At 43.8% G+C, this 20,921-nt stretch overlaps 1 protein-coding gene across 1 annotated transcript in view; it reads right to left on the bottom strand.

Moving 5' to 3' along the window:
* MAL2 (mal, T cell differentiation protein 2) overlaps positions 1 to 20,711 on the bottom strand; it is a 28,876-nt gene extending 8,165 nt beyond the window's left edge. The window contains exons 1-2 of the mRNA XM_084749147.1: positions 20,293 to 20,711; positions 5,191 to 5,361 (exon numbers count right to left, since the gene is read on the bottom strand). Of these exons, the coding sequence (XP_084605273.1) occupies positions 5,191 to 5,361; positions 20,293 to 20,424 (303 nt within the window). The 5' untranslated portion in view covers positions 20,425 to 20,711. The remainder of the gene's footprint in view (positions 1 to 5,190; positions 5,362 to 20,292) is intronic.
* Positions 20,712 to 20,921: the final 210 nt, after the last annotated feature.

Below are 20,921 nucleotides of genomic sequence, written 5' to 3'. Positions count from 1 at the left end.
AGACCTGTGCACCCTTATCACTAGAGAGCTACACACTGACATATTTCCACCCCGGCTGTCTTACTCCAATTCCTGTTATACATGAGAGCCACACACACACACAAAAAAAACATCTTCTGCAAGGTTCACTCTTGGCTTGGAACACTTGACCTACACTGGGGTGCTCAAATAGTGGAATGCAGCAGGGCCATCTAGAGCACGTACTCGAGCATAGATGATTGAGCCACCACACCCATTTTTGGAATCAGCAGTCTTGAGAGGGTGGGCTGAAACTGTGCACTTCTGACAGGAGTCCAGGTGACACTGAGGCCTTGGTTGGGGACTACCTTTTAAACCACCATCTTTGACAGTTCTTCTCTGAGATAGGCCAGGCCTCGTCTTAGTCTTCTTCACTGCTTTTTTCTCCTAGCAACTCCTCCCGGCACTCACTTACCTCAGAGCTTTGCCTCTTCACATTCTTATCAGACAACCTCAACCTCCAACATTGCTTGGAATTTCTTTTTTTTCAACCCACAGAATGATTTCTCAAATCCTAATCTTGAGTGAATGCTCTGCCCTTTTTTGCTCAGGGGTGAACATTCACTAAATAGTAAGAGAGAGAAAGAGAGAAGTGGGGGTGCAGGTTGGGAGAAGGAAAGAAAAAAAGGAAGAAGGAACGGAAAACAGAAAAATCCGTGAGACTCCCATGGGGAATTCTGGTTACACCGTATGTAAAGTAGAAGATAGACACTAAAACTTGAGTTTTATTTCTGGTCACATTCACCATAACCCCAGCACCCAGGAGTCTGAACAGGGAGAATCACCAGTTTGGGCTAAAATCTGGTCCACATATGGGTAGCAAGGCTGTCTCAAAGGAAAAAAGAATTGTCTACGTCAAAGTGGCATGTAATATGTCTCAGGATATTTACGTTATTATGTGATATTGATAGCAGCAATCTGATTAAATGTATGCCCACTAGATTTGTGTAGAATGACGGGAGACTTGCTTAAATGTGTAAGATTTAAATATCTCTTCTTAAAGTTCTTCTTCCTTAGCATATTTCTCCTAAAACAGGAGGATTATGAACATGGACTATCTTTTTTAAAAGTTATACCAAAGTGATGTTTTTCTCATATACAGGGCTGGGGAGAACCCCACCCCCCTTCAGCTATTTCAAAATCAAAATTGACTTCCTGTCAGGGAAGGTGGCACAGTTCTGTGCTTCTACCCACTTAGAAGGTTGAGGCAAAAGCAAGTTCAATGGCAACCTGGGCAAGTAAGACCCTGCCTCAGGATAAAAAGTGGAAAAGGTCGAGGTGTATCTCAGAGTTGGACAGCTTCCTTAGCATGTAAAATGCCTGAGAGTCAATTCTGCACTGCCCAGAAACAAAAAGGTCTTGCTTTTCTTCAAATTAAAATGGAGAAATACTTTGATTTTTAATGCTTTTATTATACCAACTATACTCCAAATAGAAAGCTTTTGGAAAAATACCAAACATATCTTGCACTAAATGTATGAATTTGATTCCTAATAATAATAATAATAATAATAATAATAATAATAATAATAATAATAATAATGAAAACATTCTGAGGAAATGGCTTTGTGGTTAAAGAGCTTGCTAGGTAAGCAAGGGAACTAGAATTTGGATTCCCAAGATGTTACCTAAATGCCAGGTGGATGTTGGAGCCCACCCATAATCCCAGCTCCAGAAAGTGGAGGCTGGCAATTCCCTAGAGCAAGCTGGGTACCAAGACCTGCCCTTCAATCATGGAGCTCTGGTTTGAATGAGACCTTGCCTTACAGAATAATTCAAAAGAGTTGTTGAGAATCATTCCTGACATCAACTTTGGCTTCACAGGCAGAGGCACATATACCCACACATATGTCTGCACACACGTGCACCCACACAAATGCACACCACATGCACCAACAATGAGTATGACACCGAAAAGAATCACCATTAGTATTCTACAATAGATCCTTGTAGAGAGTAAACTATTTCTAAAATGCACCATTCCTCTCAGTTGGAATACAGCCGCAGCGTTAAATTATTCACAGGGGAAAATAATTTCTCTTTTAGCAGTTGATGTCTAACAGTTACGGGATGCAGCACTTAGAACTTGCGCCAGTCTGGTGATGACTCCACAGTGAGCATGACTCAGAAGCAGTCCTGGCCTGGGAGTACACACCAAGCACTACAGCCCATGCAAAGCCAGGTATGTGACCAGAGCACAGATCCAAGTGAAATAAGCCGCCGGACACAAGGACAGGACATCTTTATCTAAACCAAAACAGCATTAACTCCAAGGAGGCAGGAGCTGGCTCTTGAGAAGTACGCCCACCATGAGATAAGCCCCGTGCCACAGCAGCCATAGTGTCACATGCTGTGCACAGCTATTACCTGGTTGATTTGAAAATATGACGGCTGAAATGTTCCCAACACTGATAATTTTTGAGTAGTAAAGTTTGTGCAAATATTCAAGAATTTTATGTCTACACATTTCCGACACTTCGGGTTTTAAGCCCGTACTCAGCCTGCACTTATTTCGTTTTCCTTAACTGACAAATGAACAAACAAAATAGCAACAAAGTATAATCTTCCCAGATGAACTATGAGGCAAACCATTAGAGGTTTTCTTTCCTTTTCCTTTTCCTTTCTCTTTCTCTCCCGCTCCCTCCCTCTTTCCTTTCTTTCTTCTTTTCTTTTCTTTTTTTTTTTCTTTTTGGAGATGGGGTGCCACATTGCTATCCCAAGGTGGCCTTGGACTTAAGACCTTCCTGCGTCATGTTGTGGAGTGATAAATTATGTATTTGCACCATCAGGCCCAGCCTTCAAACAGATACTTTGATATAGTGGTGCAATTAAGACACCGAGAACACTTACGGTTTATTGTTTGACTATCACACATAATGCTATAAATTGGTGGGAAAGGCAAAGTTGAGAAAACAAATAAACCACTAAGAATGCTTTAGCACTGAAAACATGATTCAATACACACAGGGGGAGGGATGCAGCGTGGTTATCTGTCTAAGAGGACCAGGAATGACATAAAAAATGTGTTGAAGCATTTAAAAGGTACATGTATCAACCAATTAGAAAGAATACTGGATGCTGCAGGGTCCTGGAAACATTTCCAGATTGAACACTCAGTTGCTAGGCAACCAGGAGATCCAGGAGTCCCAGGGGAGGAGTCTGGTGGTGTATTGATACAGCATTTGGGAAGAGCCAGCAAGATGGGCAGTGATGATTAAGAATCCTGAAGTACCAGTAGGGGCAGAGTGGAACAAAGTCTCCTTGTACTGTCTTTGCATGTGATAACCGAAAGATCTGCTTTCCCTGAGTAACTTTGGAGACCAGCTTATTCCTTCGCAGACCTTCTTATGGGAAAGCGAAGCATGCACGAGGAGAGGACCAAACATTAGAATTAGGGAAAACATAGGAAGACACTATCTCAGCAACCATGTAGAAGTAGAACACTCGATGTCCTAAATTACAACCCTCAGTGTCTTTAAGGAATTGGAATTATTGTTGATGGGTGATTATAACCCGGACACAAAGCTAAGCACTGCGAACGCTAAGTTGCTCTTGCTACCGTCTTACCAAGGAGGAAATTCAAATTTAAAGAGGTTAACTATTTCATCCAAGGCAAACCAGACTTCATACAAAAACCTATCGAGGGCTGCAACCACTACATAGAGCAGCGTCTTAGTTTTATTCTGACCCATGCCACCACTGGCCTCTATGCTGTCTTAAAGGGCAGCCCTATTTGCTGGATGTCACTGCTGAAAACACTTGGAATTATAGTTCACCTTATGTTTTGTGAGTGAAACATTTCCCTTTAACATTTTCCCCCACAGCTTCTCGGGGAAAATGCTATTATATTCAAAAGCGTCATATAAAGATCGAATGACAGTCCGGCATAAGGTTTCAAAACTCCCAAGTGTGATTCAGAAACTGAAGTGGGTTCCCCACGAGCATCACTAAAGCCCTGCCCAACAGGGATTGGATCATCCCTACTCTTTTCCACAGAGCTCATCCCAGAGAATGAAGGACTCCTGGGATGAAGGGAGACTCCATACTACACACGGGAAAATACAAAGTCAGTCAACTGCAGGGAATGGTGGCTTATTTTAAACATTCAGTTTCGCATCGTGTTGTCAGTTTATCTTTCAAGACTCACTGTTTTAATTCATTTTAGGGAAGCCCTGAATATAAAATATTCTCTTTTTGAAACACTGGGAAAACAATTTGGAACTACTTGTCTTCTGAAAAGCTTGGACAATGTGCCCCCTTCCATGTCTGTGCATTCCCTGGGTGTGAATTCCACCAATCACAACCTGAAGTATGTACAGAAATTCTTCTCTTGTCTTCACTCTCCAAACAATCCAGTATAAAAACTACATGCAGGGGCTGAAGGGCTAGCTCACTGGTTAAGATTGCTTGAGTTCTGGCAGAGGACCTGGGTTTGATTCCCAGCATCCACATCATGGCTTTCAACCATCTTCTGGCCTCTGCAAACACCAGGAATGAACACAGAACACAGACATACATGCAGGTAAAACACTCACACATAGAATAAAATGAGTAAATGTTTTTTAAAAAATTTATGCACATAGCATTTACAATGTATTATGTAGCCCAAGTAACCTGCAGATGACTTAAAGCTTAAAGTACAATGCATGTAGCTAGTATGCAAATTAAATCTGCATACTTAATTAAATATATGCCTAAATATATGAATATATATATATATATATAAAATTTATAGATGCTAGTATGCTAGGTGTGAGGGTATGTCATGCAATCAGTGCCCCTCTTACTAAGGTAGGACTAAACCCATTTAAATATCTGCAGAAGTAATGAATGACATATTTCAAGACATATGTGAGCCAGTTCCCAAAGGCATCTGTCCTACTGTTCAGTTATAATGCAATTCATTTGTTGCATGATATTTAAGTTTTTGAATAAATCATAAAAATAACAGTGTTGTTTTTTTACTTCTGTTGATATGAGAATTTTTACAAACTTAGGTTCCATTGTCTACCTAAACCACAGATAGGCAGGCACTACAGTGGCCTCTCCTGATGACCTATTCTCTCTAATTTACAACAGACAGAGCAGGGACTTATGCCTTTCTGAACAGAATGAGACATTTGTAAGCCTCTTATATTTTCTTGTAATAGACTGACAATTAAGCTTTCTTACCAGGAAGTTCCAGTTGGCATCAATCTGCGTCACCATACCCGAGAGGAACAAGGCCAGAAAGAGAAGGGAAAAGAAGAAAGCTGTGACAGACACAAACATGACCCATCCTTGTAGCAGAGGTAGTGGAACATTGGAGGAAGCCACCAAAATCCAGACCAGGCCCCCGAGTACCTGAAAGAAAACAAAACGGAGAGTAGTAGCTTTGCCTCTGAGCACTCTTTCGTGCCACGGAGTTAAAAGCATCAATTTTGCTCCTCTGCGTCTTACCTGAGGCCCCTCCACTCAGACATTTATCATTATTTCCATATCAGTATACAAGATGTGTACGTCCCTTAGGTGCAAGACCAGTTCTAACCCAGAACTTGAGTCAGCTCTGTACTTGGATTTTTATGTTGGATTCTCTTCCTCACCCAGGTGTTCTCCTGTTATCTACACACACCTGCAGTATTTTCCAGTAATTCCCACACACCTGCAATGTTTCCCAGCCATCCACACACACACACACCTGTAGTGTTCTCCAGTCATCTACACACACCTGCAGTGTGTCCCAGCCACCCCAACACACTGCTTCAGTGTGTCCCAGGTGTCTACACATACCTGCAATGTTCCCCGGCCATCCACACATACATGTAGTATTCTTCAGCCATCCAAATACACCTATAGTATTCTTCAGGCATCCACACACACTTGGAGCATTCCCTAGTCTCACACACACACACACACACACACACACACACACACACACACACACACACACACACACACACACACACACACCCCTACAGTGTTCTCCAGACAGGCACACACACCTGCAGTATCCCCCAGGCATCTATACACACCTGCAGTGTTCTCCATCCATTTACCAGCAAAATTCCCCAGCCATCCACACACACCTTGCTGTGTTCTCCAGACATTACCATAAACTATCAACTGATCTGGCTCTCTCTCTAAGCACCACCCTGTTGATGGGCTTTCATTGCATCAACATTGCACATGCTGCTTGGTCTTCATTTTCTCTCCTTCCTCTTCAATTGCTTGTTAGAGAGTTTCTGAGAGGAGAACAGCTGTAACCTCTAAATTCCCATGAGCAGAGCAGTGCTCATTGGTCTGTCTTTACCATAGCCTACTTGTACTTTTGACAGCAGTTCACATCTACTCAATCATAGCTGCAACTGTCATCCAAGAGAGTAAGAGGTGCGAGCCAGAAGCATATACTATCTACCATATTCTGGAAATCAAATTTGTTCTTAGGTTCACGAAATAATCGATAGCTACCAATAGCATCCAGACACTGTGCTAGTTGCTGGGAACAAGACCAAGCTGCACTGGCCTCTGACATCACAGAACTCAGTCTATTCTAGGAAACGGACAGCTAAGCAAGTGACGAAAATACTGCCAAACCAATGCCAGACCTGGCAGAAAAGTGGGAGCTATACTTCCAATGAAGGAAAGGCTCCAGACGCAGATCTGAGCAGTTAGGAAATGTATACAAGATGCCATAAGCTCCAGGACGGGACTGGGGATGATGTAGAAGGAACCTAGGCAGGAGATGAATCCGGTGGAGATCAGAAAGAAGCCAGGACAGCACCTAGCACAGGCAAAGAGCACAGATCAGGACGCTGTGAGCACCCGAGCCAAGCAGTAATGAACTGGAGGGTCTTGAGGACAGAAAGGGTGCGTCAGTTCATGCAAGGGCAGCAGAGGCCATGATGGTCTTGTACAGGAGGTAGCACATGCAATGCCTGCACTTAGAAGTTTTTCTGGCTAGACGTGAGAACAGACTGGAGAGAGAAGGATGCAGGGCTGCGGGCCCCATGGAGTAACGGCACACATACGTTATCATGAAGGGATAGATGGGTTAGATGGAAACGTATAAGTAGATGATGATAGTGCTTGACTACACATAGGACGTGACAGGCAAAGCAGGGAAGAGAAGTCCCCAGATTTCTGGCTCAAGGAACTAGGATGGCATCAGAAAACACAGGAGGAGGAAGAGGGGCAAAGACACTCAGTCTTCTCTATCTTGCCATTAAAGCAAGAAAACTGGCATGCCCTTTGCAGGACACGGTAGGCTTCTTGTGATCTTACCAGTTCTTTATATCCTTTTCTTTTTTTTTTAAAAAATTATTTATTTATTTTGATTTTTATGTGAGTTGATGTTTTGTCTTCATGTATCTGTGTGAGGATGTCAGATCCCCTGGAACTTGAATTCTAGACAGTTGTGAGCTGCCATGTGGGTACCGGGAATTGAATCCTAGATCTCTGTAAGAGCAGCTAGTGCTCTTAACTGCTAAAGCATCTCTCCAGTCCCCTTTTTATCCTTTCTTATGCTACCAAGGCCTTCATGTTCTTGTTTCTGTTGTTGTTTTTATTATAAAAAGAGAAAGCAAATTCACAGCTCAAAAACAAAGCCCTTTCACGTCTGAGTGGCTGGCGCTGCCACTGGAGTGTGCCTGAGTCACTAACTTACCTAATCTCGAACCACTATCTAATTAAAAACAACAACAACAACAGCAGCAGCAGCAGCAGCAGCAACAACACGTCTGCCACGAGTTCTACCTATTCTCAGCTCCCATCTCCTTTGATACCCTCCCAAGATGGTTTTGTCACCTACTGGAAATGACTGCCTCAGCCTTTTCTCTGTCTTCCTTATCAGACCATGGCAGTACACTATTTGTTATATCTCTACCCCAATGTCATTTATGAGTTCCATAGTGATTCTTTTCTAACTACCAGTCAGAGACTGGACTAGATTTGGCAACACAAAAAGTTTGCTCATATCCTTGCCTCAAAGATGCCTTGAGCAAGCCAGGCACGGTAGTGGCGCATGCCTTTAATCCCAGCACTTGGGAACTTGGGAGGCAGAGGCAGATGGATCACTGTGAGTTCTAGGCCAGCCTGGTCCACACAGTGAGTACAGGACAGCCAAGGCTATACAAAGAAACCCTGTCTTGGAAAACAAACAAACAAACAAACAAGACGCCTTGAGCAGGTAGGAATCCCCACAACCCCATAAAGGATGTGTTCTTAATATTTGTTTAGTGAACAGACTAGGGTTAGACTAGTGCTTATATAAGAGCAGTCTGAGCTCCAAATCTGAAAGCCAAATGGGCATCCGCATGTGGTTTCATATGTACTTAGGGTAACATCCAAATTATAAAAATCACAAAAGATAAAATAAATTCAAGTTCTAAGACAAAGCGCTCAAGCCAGGTGTGGTGACATTAAACCCTTAATACCAACAGAGGCAGAGGCAAGGCCAGCTTGGTGGACAAAAGGGAGTTTCAGGACAGCCAGGGCTCAGTCACATATTTTGAAGATATACTCTGAAGAGACAATCCACACACATAATAAATTACTGCTTGAGTAATGATGGTTCAAGCATCCACTTAATAAACTTATAGTTGTGGCCATATATCTCAACTCATATTACTTTCAAATAAAAAAATCAACAATCCCCAATATTTTATACAATAAACTTAAGTAATGAGTATTAACATAAACTTGTTCCTGGAAGAAGATGATCTCCCTGCTTATAGCCCTCAATGCATATTTGAAGGCAGTCAGAATGGCGCCCGGGTATCAGTCTTTCCTTGTTTCCCAGAGTCCTCTTTCTGGTAGATTTCCCTTATTCTCTACCTACAAACAATTTATGCCACTTTAAATACAGTTTATAAGTTGTAAATAATTATTAAATTTCAATCAATCCAAGCACCACTTTCTGAGAAGCTCTGGGCAAAGGTACTGAGGAATAAAGAAGAGCTGGTTATCATTTTTATTAGCACAGACAAATGGAACAGACAAGCATGATTCGCACAGTGTGGTAATTTCACATCTCTATAATCCTCTGGAATACAAGTCGTATTTAATAAACCCGAACTCAAGTACATGGGCCCCAAGCCTACTGAGCAAGAGCACTCAAGTGAAAGAGCAAACAGGTGGGGTTCCAACTCTCAACATTCTAACTACGGGAGAAACACACACCATTAAATCTCATTGAGGGAACAGATTGTGGCAAGTGCTATAAAAAGCACTGAGCACAGTGAGTTCTGGAGATGGGGGAGAGGGGAGCGGAGATGTAACGGGAGGGATCCTGAAAGGTGGGCAGCAAGGCAGATTTGAAGTCAGACTTGGGCTGGAAGATTGATGTGCACGAGAAAGAATATGCACTAACTGCTCCGTCGAACTCTAAATTACAGCCTTTCCTACACCTCAAGCCTTGAAAAGGAAATGCAGTACTTACAGAAGAAGTGATCTGATTGGCCTCATTTATGGAGTGTGGGTGGCATGGCAACGGGAGGTAGAAGAGGAACTGAGTGCTAGTTCCTACTTTCTCAATTAATCCTGCCCACGTAGCAACCCTGGGCATCTATGAGTTTGTTCTGCTCACGGGCTAGCTTTGAATGACAGTAGACGAGTGCAATTAAGCTCTCATTTAAGTACACGAGTGGATGGCACAATTATGCTTACATTAGATAGCCATTTCCCCTACATCAACAGTATCATTGATTGGTATCTGCAAGGCCCTGGGTTCGCCTTCCCGCCAGCCCCCACAACACACACTAGCCCGCTGCTGTGGGATCACTGTAGCTTTGACACAAGTATCTCTTCCCTTCATCATGATTTCCTTTCAACGGATGCTACCTTTCCTTCTAAGCTTCTCAACCTGATCTCAACGTTAATAAGTGAGCCTCACATGTGGCTGGCTGTGCTTGAAGTACTGGATTTCAGTTCTGGGCTTTGATAAGCTTGGGACATTTCCCAAATAAGTGATAATCATCAGTGTCCCTGTTTAGGGGAGGGAGTCCTGCTTTTAGGGATGGACAGAAGAGTACTGAAATGGTTAAAATCTGAGGGGAAAGAGCCGATAATGTATCCTGGCAACAGCAAGTGTGAACACTGCAGAGAAAGGTATTGACTATGCCATTGTTCGCCCACGTTCTCTTCTTGGATCCGAGTCCACATTCTGACCTCATGTCTACCTCTGCCTGGCGCTGCTCCCGTGTGTTCTAAAAAGCATGATAATTATGTATAAAATGTGCTTTCACTTCATATTTCTGTAAGGAGCTAAATCAGGGCTCATAGATCCAACCAAGCCTCAAACTCTCACAAAAAATGTTCCTCTACAGCCAGGTAACACAAAGGAGAAAAATCTCCTAGAAACATCCATTGTCTTCCCACTGGTTGGCTGTCCTCATCTTCTTGAACCAACTTTATGGGTACCTGGCACCCATGTGCTCAATTATGTTCTGAGGTGAAGTTATTAATTTGTTCACTGTTAGGCTTTGAAAGTGCAATGTTCTTCTGTAGGCTGTCTGGGGTCGTTATGGAATCTTTTGGAGGCGGGGCCTAGTTGGAGGAAGTGGGCCACTACAGGTCATGCTTTGAGGGTCATACTAGTCACCTTTCTAGTTTGAGCTCTCTTTCTACTTCCTGGTTAGAAGAGATCTGAGGAGTCCCAGTTGTACAGAAATCTACCATGCCTACCCACCCACTCCCTCATGATGAACTATGCCCCCTCAAACTGTAAGCCAACGTAAGTCCTCCCTCCTTTAAGTTGCATTGGTCAGATATTTTATCATCACAGCTATAGGAAGTGAAACCGACAGACTACTCATTTTTAAGACAATCGATATTTTTGTGGTTTAGAATATGTTTGCCAATTTCATTTGACCCCTGTAGATCAGAAGCCCTCCTCCTAGACTTGACTCGAGCCCTCCTCCCATGAGAAAAATGGGGGGGGGGTGGATATTTTCCTACAGATCACACTCCACTGGGCCCTCTCAATTGGAGTTGAAGCATGTCTTCCCTAGAAGCTGTTGGCTGGTAAAAATAAACAGCCCACAAGAAAACAGGGTCCTGGCAGGAACAAGAAGTGTGTGGTTCTGGCTGGGTGAATTACAGACTTCTCAACCCATCTCCTATTTGGAATGCTCTGCTGTTTTCCCAAAGGAGTCCTTTTTGCAAATACATATCTTCTCCTTTCCAAAGACACCGATTTCCTGACATGCTCTGACATTTTAACTAATAACTTTCCAACCTACTTGACATCTCCATCTTTGTATACTTTATTATTATTTTCTTAACTAAACAGGCTACTTTCTAATATTTGACAGGACTCCAGTCTTGCCAGACATATTTCTAGACCTAATACCCCTAGAGAAACATACCTCATTATTCAGAATATTCTGTGTTGTATTTCTGTCTACCATGCTGCCTCTCTTCTGGAGCAGGGAAGATGAACAACTTGCAAGCTTTGGGGTGGGAAATAACTCTCTTAGGGTGGCTTACAGAATTAGTTTGAGCATGAAGTTGACGGCAATGCAATCACAAAAATATTAGCAAAGGTATACTGTGTCTTTATGGCTAAGTCTGTTCTAAGAGTTTTATTTTTATAAGCTTAATCCTTACAGAACCTGAGAGGGAAACTAGTTGAGGGGCAGAGACCTCAGTAACTTTGCTAAAGTCGCACAGTTAACAAATGTTAGATGTGGGCTTTGGGCTTGGCACTGGGCTCTCGAGATTATGGTTTTATCAGCATACTGTTTGCCTCCTTAAACCTTAGTGTTAATTCTAGAGTTAGGCTTCTGTCAACTTTCCAAATGACTGTCTCAAGCCATGTAAAACTGGCCAAATGGTAACATAAGGAAATTTCCTCCAAACTTTCTGAACTCCGCACCTACTTGCTGAGTGCTTCTGTTTTAATGGGTGTCTATTTACTACGTTCCTACTTAACATTATAAAAATGTTTACTATACCTAGAATTTAGAATTCTACATAAAGAAAGAATTTATAATTAACTCCATGTTACATACAATTTATATTCAGATAGTTTTTTAAAAGTTGGAAACACACTTATGTCAAGGGATACAATAGTTGGCTGGCAGATACCTTTACAAGACAGGACATAAAAAGTTAATTTATTTACAATGCAGCTGTGCCTAGTGGTAGCCATATAGAGAATCTGGGCACTCTCCCACCTCAAATTTCCTTCATTCTGAAAATGTTCCCTTTCCAATCCCTTTTATTTGCATCCCAGCCCATTATTTCCTTCCTACACACAAAGAACTAGTCACACATGTCCATGCTTCTGCCTAGCATACAACAAATTGATGTGTAGCTGACCTATGGTACCATATCTTCCAGAAAAAAAAAGTCTCTGGCTGGAAGCCATCCTCAGTGTTTCTGTGGTTACTGATGCATGTATCCTTATGACCATTTACCACATCTAGATTGAAATCATAGCCTCGCATGCCTTTCACTCACTGGGCTGTGAAGTCAGAACTGGTGACATTTCCTTAAATGTTTCTGAACACGGAGAACTCAGGAGTTACTTTCTACATAAAGTGTTCAGTTGTGTCCTGCTCCATCGGAACAGAAACCAATCCAGGAGCAATGAAAGGCTCTCCAAAAAATAAAAAAAATAAAATAAAAAGCGTGAGATGTGTATCTTCAGATCCAAGGGACACATGGCTATCTGAAGTCTAGACCGTTTCCTGGTACATGAGGGATGTCAAAAACAGGTAAGAAGACTACCAAGTACAAGCATGTCCTTCTCAATTAATTTTCCAGTAATTATTGGCAACAAGCACCACCTTATACAAAATCTTTGGATGCTGGGGAAGAAGACGATGGAAAATCGGTCATGTCTTACAGATATACGTCCTCACCAACACCAATTTTTAATCTTCTTTGGTCCACATTTGCCCAGATACTGTATTAGTACTGCAGCTGCCACGGTTAACTTTTGACTAGGATAGCCCCCAGGCACCTGCCCTCCTGCTCACTAACCATGCGGATACCTATCTAGATTGTTCCTGGATTAACCTTGGTACAGGTTACAGGTTACAGATCACACTGATGTGGAGGTTCAAGTCAGAAAGATCTGTTTTGTCTGAGCAGGGAAAGAAGGAATTCTGGGAAGGAATGGCAGAGAAGACATATGTCGACTTGGTCTATGAACACAGTCTGTTAATTACAAAATAAGCTTTGCTTTCTGGTTTGCATGTGAATTACATTTGTCAGCACTACAAAATTATACCTTCACCTCATCTGACTCAAACGCCTATGTCAGTTTTCTAAATAGCTAATGAAAACCCTGAAATAGAAAGCAAATAACGTAGAAGAGAAATGAGTTCTGGCCTCCTTACGTTTGTATTTGTCACTTCCCTTGCTTTCTGAAATCTTTTCATGTATGTATGTAACTCACGACTGTGTAGATTAAAACTGCCTGCATGCCAATGTCCTGGCAAGAATGGCACAGGCCATTAGCTCCTTTTTTTTTTTCTTTTGACCACTTTCATTCTGAAAGTCCTTATACAAGAGTTAAGAGTGTCAGGCATGGTTCCTGTGAGAAGACTCAGCCCTCCTGTATAAACAGGCCAACAAGGAACTCAGGTCAAACTGTCTAACTGGGAAAAATGTTAGCATTTGCCACCTTAAAGAGCATGTCTGCTCCCAAACTGCTTTTCTCCACTTGCCAGTTCTTCTAGAATATCTGATCATACTGTTTGTATTATAAGCCCATAGCATAGCTGACTTCTGCATATGTGCCATACCGAGTGCAATAGCATGGTACCAGTTCTTCATCACTGGTCTTTTTTAATTCAGTCACATTCCAGCAGATATGTCAGGTCTATGGCTCTTACTACAAGGCACATGTTTATACAGCAGCATAAACCAAATGTCTTCCCCTTGACCTTTCCATTGGCAGCTCAAGGTCAATCCTTTCAGCAAGTTGGGTCAAAGTCTTCAGAATTTCAGTTCATATTTCCTATAGGTCTGTGAGTCAGGGAACATGAACGCTGAGCAATGAATTCTGGTAGAGGCATTGGCTGACTTTCCCTTACAAAAGCTAAAGGTTCTTTTCCTCTGATATCTGACTGTTAACTCATAGGCACAAGGTGGTAGGATTCTTATGTACAGGATAAAAACCCATCTAAAGAGGCAAACACATTGGTTCCTAGGCCTCCTAACCTACTTCAAATAGTGTCTCTTTGCAATCAAAATCTATTTTCTGGCCAAGGAAAGAGAGCTCTGTATACCAGCACATTTACATGTTAGTAAGACTATATTCAAAGGCGTTGGTTGAAAGTAACTGGAGATACAATCCAGAGTCCTCTGCATGACTGTACTTGCCTCTGCCCCTCCCCCTCCCATCAGACCCCCTTGTGCTCATCTCGGAAACATCTTATATTTCAGTCTCCTTCAGTATCACTTGAGAGAACATCCAAGTTTATGTATTAGTCGACCCACTAAGCCTCAGGGTTTTGGTGTTTTTTTTTTTCTTTTTTTTCCCCACCCTTCTTTTGGTTTATTTCAGGGTCTTATCAGTTCTTATTTGAACTATAATCATAGTAATACCCACCCACCCCACCTACCCCCAAGTCAAGCTCCTGTCCTTCTAACTAACTCAAATCTTTGTGTTTAACAGTCGAATGTCGTTAAAGACTTCTAAGACACAAGTCTGAACACATCCAGCCCCTCCCTCAGCAGTTCTCTGTGGAGAACAGGGTTTTTTTTTTCCCATTTTTATTTATTTTTATTTTTTTTTGAAATAAATGATTTATTTTTAAAATACATTCTTGCATTTACACATATTAGGCATTACCAAAAAAAAAAAAAAAAAAAAAGCAATTCACCATTAGCTTGTACAATCTGCTCTTTCCTGCCGAATACTCTTTTCTTTTCTTTTTCATTTTTTTCTCCTTTATTAATTTAAAGCCCGGCCCAGCATTTGTCAGCGAACCACAGCTTCAGTTTTGCTAGCAGCATCTTCCTTCTCGTTTTCCCGTCTTCTTATCCATCATGACAAAATACTAACCATTTCTAGACCGTTCATGGTATAGTTGGACTTTTTAAAAGTATCTGAAGTTCATACTTGCCCTTCTTTCTACCTGGAATTTTGTCTCATTATTTCAGGCTAACCTTGAAGGTTACTGCCCCATTACAGCTCCAGGCCCTAGCTCTCCAGCAGCCAAATGATCTCTTTCTCATAGTATTTTCATAAGCCTATCTCAGCATTTCACAAAATTGTAAATGCTTTTTGACTTTTATATCCTGTTACACCTTTTTTTCCCTTGACAAATAGCCTTTGGCTGGCCCCAGAAATCACTATATAAACCAAACTAGCCTCCAACTCACAGAGATCTACTTGCCTCTGCTTCCTCAATGTGGAAATTAAAGGCATGCAACAGCATGTCCAGTCGACACAATTGCTTTTAAGGGCAAGGACTATACTAGTTATCAGATTCCCAGGGTGTAAAGAAAAGGCCCAACAAATGATACATTCTATAATATAGTATTATGTTAAATAAAGGAAAATAACTATGTGCTAAAACTCTACAGTTAGAAGCATGTAGAAAATGTGTTCTAGAATTCTTTTCATAAGGAGAAATGTAAACAAATTGTTTGAAGGTGTTTTCTTAAACACTGAAGCTGTGAGATTCACTGAATAAATCAATGTTATTGTTTCCCACAATTAACAGCGTTATGTTTGATATTTCTTACACATATTATAAGATAATTTCATTGAGAGCAGGACCCTAACTATCTTGTACATTCCAAAAGTAAAGATACTCTGCTATTACACCTAGGCCAAGGCAGAAATGCTTCGGTTGTATTTCTCCTTTCATGACAGTTCTTCCCCAAATAGAGGTGACAATATATATATCCTCTTAACTAGCTTATAAGGGCTTTCAGGTCAGGAGGCATCCAAACAGTTTTGTACATAGTAGATAATAAATGTTCACTCTAGAAACACTGAGAAGATTCTAAAATGGTAGCCTTTTGTTCATGAGAACAGGTGTGGGCATCACATGGTGCTGGGCTAGTGTGGACAACCTTGAGTATCAGACATCACTGTCCCCATTGTTAGAGACAGGGCCTGTTTTGCTGTTCCCTGATGCCTAGGTGAGGCTCCCTGGCCCTTGACATTTCAGGGCCTCTGTTTACCTCCCATCTTTCCTAGGAGCAGTGACTGCAAACACAAGCTGCCACGGAGGCCAGCATTTCAAGAGGTCTGGGGCTTGAACACAGGTCCTCACACTTTTGCATCAAGTCCTTTACACACTGACAATTTTTGGAGCTAAAAGTCTTGGCTTTGCAATACTAATTTTGCATTGAACCCATACAGATACATGGTGAGGACACGACTAGTACAAATAGCTTAGGCCAAAACCAGAGGGCTAGCAATTCAGGAAGCCAGTGGTAGAACATACCTATGTCAAAAATCCATATCATGAATGCAAAGCTGGAGCTGTCCCCACGTACCACCCTATTCGGTTGTGGTGGGCAGGCACTACTTACAGAGAGTCGTGACTACAGTACAGTACCAGAGACTGGGATGAAATGCCTTGAGCAAAATTAGTATGAGCACTGAATCCTAAGATCACAGTCTCCTTAGCTGCATCTCCTTCTGATAGACGAAACCATCTTTGCTGAGCTCCGTTTGCATAGCTTCAGAGAGCTACATGATGCAAAAAGAAGAAACCTTGGAGATAAATGGATTTCAACGGGAGGTCAAGCTTTAAAAGGCATTTAGAGGTTTCCAGAAACATTAGCAGAAGGTAAAATAATTGGGTCTTAGTGTGGAGTTCACTTAGCATTTGAGGCCGTGCCTAGGGAATGCTCACATTTAACTTACAAGGAGAGCAATCTCCGAAGGGCAGCCATGGGAGTCTGTGACACAGGAATCAAAGTGAATAAAGGATCCTAGGGCAACCATGAAAGTTAGGGATAAAGGAGTTACTTAGCTCTTGTCTGTACATCACTCAGGGTGGGCGTTCTAGGCAGAAGACCACAAAGGTGTCCTGTTGCCTTCTTTTTTTAATCTTGTGATCCAGTATCACTAAGCATTCCAGAAAGCTGGGGGCCAAAAAGGAACTGTTGCTTTGGCTTAGTGTGGCCTTTCATTTCCCAGAGGTCACTGGTTTCATTAGTACATTTTGATCCTCCCAATGGGAAGAGGTAACAGGAGGTTCAGGGAAAGGGCAAAAGATACTTTCAACTTAAACTCGGGATGATGTTTGGACATAAAAATAAAAATGTGTGGGTAGAAAGGGAGCTCACTCACTAAAGTGCTTACACTTTAATCCTGAAGTGCCTGCCTTTAACCCCCAGGATTCACTTAAGAAAATCTGGGTATGCCAGGCCTGGTGGCTCATGCCTTTAATCCCAGCACTTGGGAGGCAGAAGCAGGGGGATCTATGTGAGTTCGAGGCCAGCCTGGTCTACAAAGTGAGTCCAAGACAGCCCAGGATAACAGAGAGACCCTGTATCGAAAAACCACCACCACCAGCACCACCAAATCTGGGTATGTTGATGTGTGATCTCTAGACAAGGTGATTCCTCACCAACCAGCCTATTCTACTTGACAAGTTACAGGCCAATGAGAGATTTGGCTCACCCTGATACCCATTACCCCCCCAAAAGAGATGACACTCTGGTGAGATGGCTCAGCAGAGAAAAGGGTCTGACTTCAGACCTGTGAGTTTGAGTTTGACCTCTGGAACCCACATGGTGGAAGTGGAGAACCCACTCATGGAAGTTGTCCTCTTACTTCCAGACATGAGCAACATATAAAAAGGAAATGGTGGACAGTTCCCAAGGAGGGACACCCAAGGTTGTCCAGTGGCTTCCATATGCACTTGAGCATGCAAGCATGAGCCCTCACACACACACACACTCACATAATGTGAACATTCATGTGTATACACACACACACACACACACACACACACACACACACACACACACACACCCCAGTGGAAATTCAAATGGCTTTGGAAAGAGACACTCCTATCCTTATGAGAGCCTAAGCACATGCCAGGGTTAGGTAAGTTGCCAGAGGACTGCAAGTTTAAGAAGTAAGCCATCTTTTAAATTTTGAATGCGTGGGATACCTCCCCATACCTTCCCACACTTCCACGATGTACTACTCATCCTGTCTGCTCGAAGCAGCAGCAATACTCACAGTTGTGACAAGACTCTCTTCAGTTCTCTTTTCTACACAGACCAGTTCAAAGGCTCTAACAGTGGGTTGTAGCTCTACTGTGTATTAGAATCCCCGGGGGACCTTTAGAAAAATTAGCTGACTCGGGGTGCTCCCCTAGAGATTTTGATTTAATTAGTCTGGGCTGGTGGCAGTAGCACTTTTAAAAGCTGGCAAGTTATTAAGTACTGCAAGAGTTGAGAGCTAACTAGGGTGGTAGATACAAAAAAGAGATAGGAAGCCGGGAAGAGCTCAGTAAGTCACCTCTTTGGTTTGTTTACCTTCAGAACTAAACAGTGTTCCATGAAGTGTGGCACATCCGCAGGTGGGTCCTGAGTACCATTTGCTTTGGTATCTCGTGGGTAAGATTTCCATGCATATATTTTCATATATATGTATACATGAAAATTTATGTATATATGAAATACCAAAGTACATATATATATGAAATATGTTTATATATTACATATATATGTTTTCACATATATATGAAGAAATACTAGAAACCAATGTATCAAATTTGAGATCAAATGCATACCACTGCTGAGGTTGGGGCTCACTTCCATTAAAGGTTAGGCAGTGAGTAGATGTATATGGATCTCCCCTAGACTTCAAGATAAGCAGGAAGTAAGTGAAGACGTGGGAAGAACTCATGAAAGAAAAAGCAAGGTTGTAGAACTTGAGGAACATGGCCAGGAAAGGAGTCGAGGACCTGGGAACTCTTCCTCGGCAATGCTTCCTGTTTTAAACGCCATGTCCCACCACAGACAAAAGGCTGGCCCAACACCATCTCCTCCCTGTTCTTCTCATAGGGATGCCTGCGACCACCTCAGTCACTCCTAGGCTGCTGAACTGGGCTCGAACCCAAATCAGGGTCTTTTTGTCTCACATCCACCATCTGATCACAGCTGCCACAGCCCGCCGCTGCCACTCACTCACTTCTTTCAGATTCAAATCTGAGGTAAAGCTAAGGTGGCTTGGCTACCTAAGCAGAACGGGGGCAGAAAAGCAATGGTCACAAGGGTTTCAGCGCCGAAGCACAAAAGGGAAACCCGAGCGACCCAGATCCAGGTTATGCAAACCCGCAGGATGAAGGTTGACATGAAAACCCTAAGCAGAGCAAACAAAACCAGCCTGCAGGAAAGACGCTGCCTTGCTGACATTTCTTTCTATTTGACATTCTCCGGGCGTGATGCAACCCCAGTTGCCCAATTTCTATTTGCACATTTACCCCTTGTCCACAAGGACCTTCAAAAGCTCCCAACTCCAGAGCATTCCTTTCATAAGTACAAGTGTCTAGTTCAACAAGGTCGCTAGGCAGGCCTGTGACATCAACTTGACTTTGGGCTGAGCAGTGTTCTGAGGAGGTTTGGAATTCTCAGGTAAGCTGAAAAAAGGACAAGGTGAAAAGGCAGGAGTTGGAACGGACAGCCCCACTTCCACTTTGCCCCACCGTTTGCACACCCTCTTGATTACTCACCGCCAGCTGCACCTACAACCTCACCTTCCTCCCCCCTCCTGTACCCCCCCCCCCGTCACTCCGCCGCCCCGTTCTTCCCCAATCCAAAGGGCACTGACAACGCCAAGAGTGAGTCTGGTGAAAATCATACCCAAGCTTTAGCCTCCTCCTCCTTTCCCTGGCGACTCCCGCCCAGACTTTCCACATCCTAGCAGCTTCCTGGCCACCTAGTCATCAATACACCTTTGCACCACCCAACAAAATGGCAGGTTGGTGAGAGGGGAGGCCGAGGGCGCTGGATCCTCTAGCCAAGCCAGCCCCTGTCCAAAGCTCCGAGTCCCCAAGTCTCCTCCAAGCTCAAACAGGAGAAGGCTCCTCCCTAAGTCCCCTTGGATCATGGGCCCCTTGCCAGGTTCGCTCTCTAGGGCATATTTCCATTCCAGGCCAGCGAGCAGGTGTCCGCGTAACAGGTGCCAGGCAAAAGGCCCCGGTACAGCGTGGAGAGGACCCCGAGACCCAGTGCAGGAAAAGACCACTTCTAGAGGAAGAAGGCTGAGGGAGGGCGCAGAGGGACTAGCCCGGGCTGGGGGGGCAAGGATGTTGCCTGTCCTTGCTCCCGAGGCTCGATTGTCGCCTACGCTGCCCCACTTACAATCTCCAGGCAGACGAAAGCTCCAGAGTAGGTCCGCAGGATGTCCGGGCCAGCGGGCAGGGTGACCCGGGGCGCTGGGAAGGACACGGCGGGGTTCGGGGGCGGCGGGACTGCCGCTCCACCGGCCGACATGCTGCCGCTGCTACGTCTCCGCGCACCGCCGCCACCGCTTCCCGCGTCCCGCCTCCGCCTCCCGGGCTTGGCCGCCGCCGCAGCCGCCGATCCGGTCCGCGGGGTCCGGGCGTGCTACGCGCGGCGAGGGTGTGGTTACGGGCCTCGGTGGACAGAGTCCCGCCCAATCACGTGGGCGCAGGTGAGCGCGCCTCCGCCCAGGCGCCCTTAAGGGTCACCCGCACAGGTGCAGTGGTCCCCAGTTTCAGCATCAGCTCCGCAGCCCACCCAGGCTCTTCAGATCGCCTGCTGGCCCTGCGCTGTGCACCGGTTCCCACCTGCCCATCCCTCCCAACTCTCAAGGCTGGTCCTCCCCCACTTTCCCCAGCTTGGTAGGAAGACTGAGACTGTGACTCAGAAGGAAAACTTCCAAGTTGACAGGCACACCTGGAAAATGCGGTGCCTGTTTTAAAGAGGATTCTAGTGGGATTTTGAACACACCAGGGTCCTGTGGCAAG

The sequence above is a fragment of the Acomys minous genome (genome assembly GCF_964271855.1).
Source record: "Acomys minous genome assembly, chromosome: 12".
In the NCBI taxonomy this organism is placed as follows: Eukaryota; Metazoa; Chordata; class Mammalia; order Rodentia; family Muridae; genus Acomys; species Acomys minous.
The sequence above is the reverse complement of the archived record's forward strand: the minus strand, read 5'-3'. Positions and strand labels throughout refer to the sequence as shown.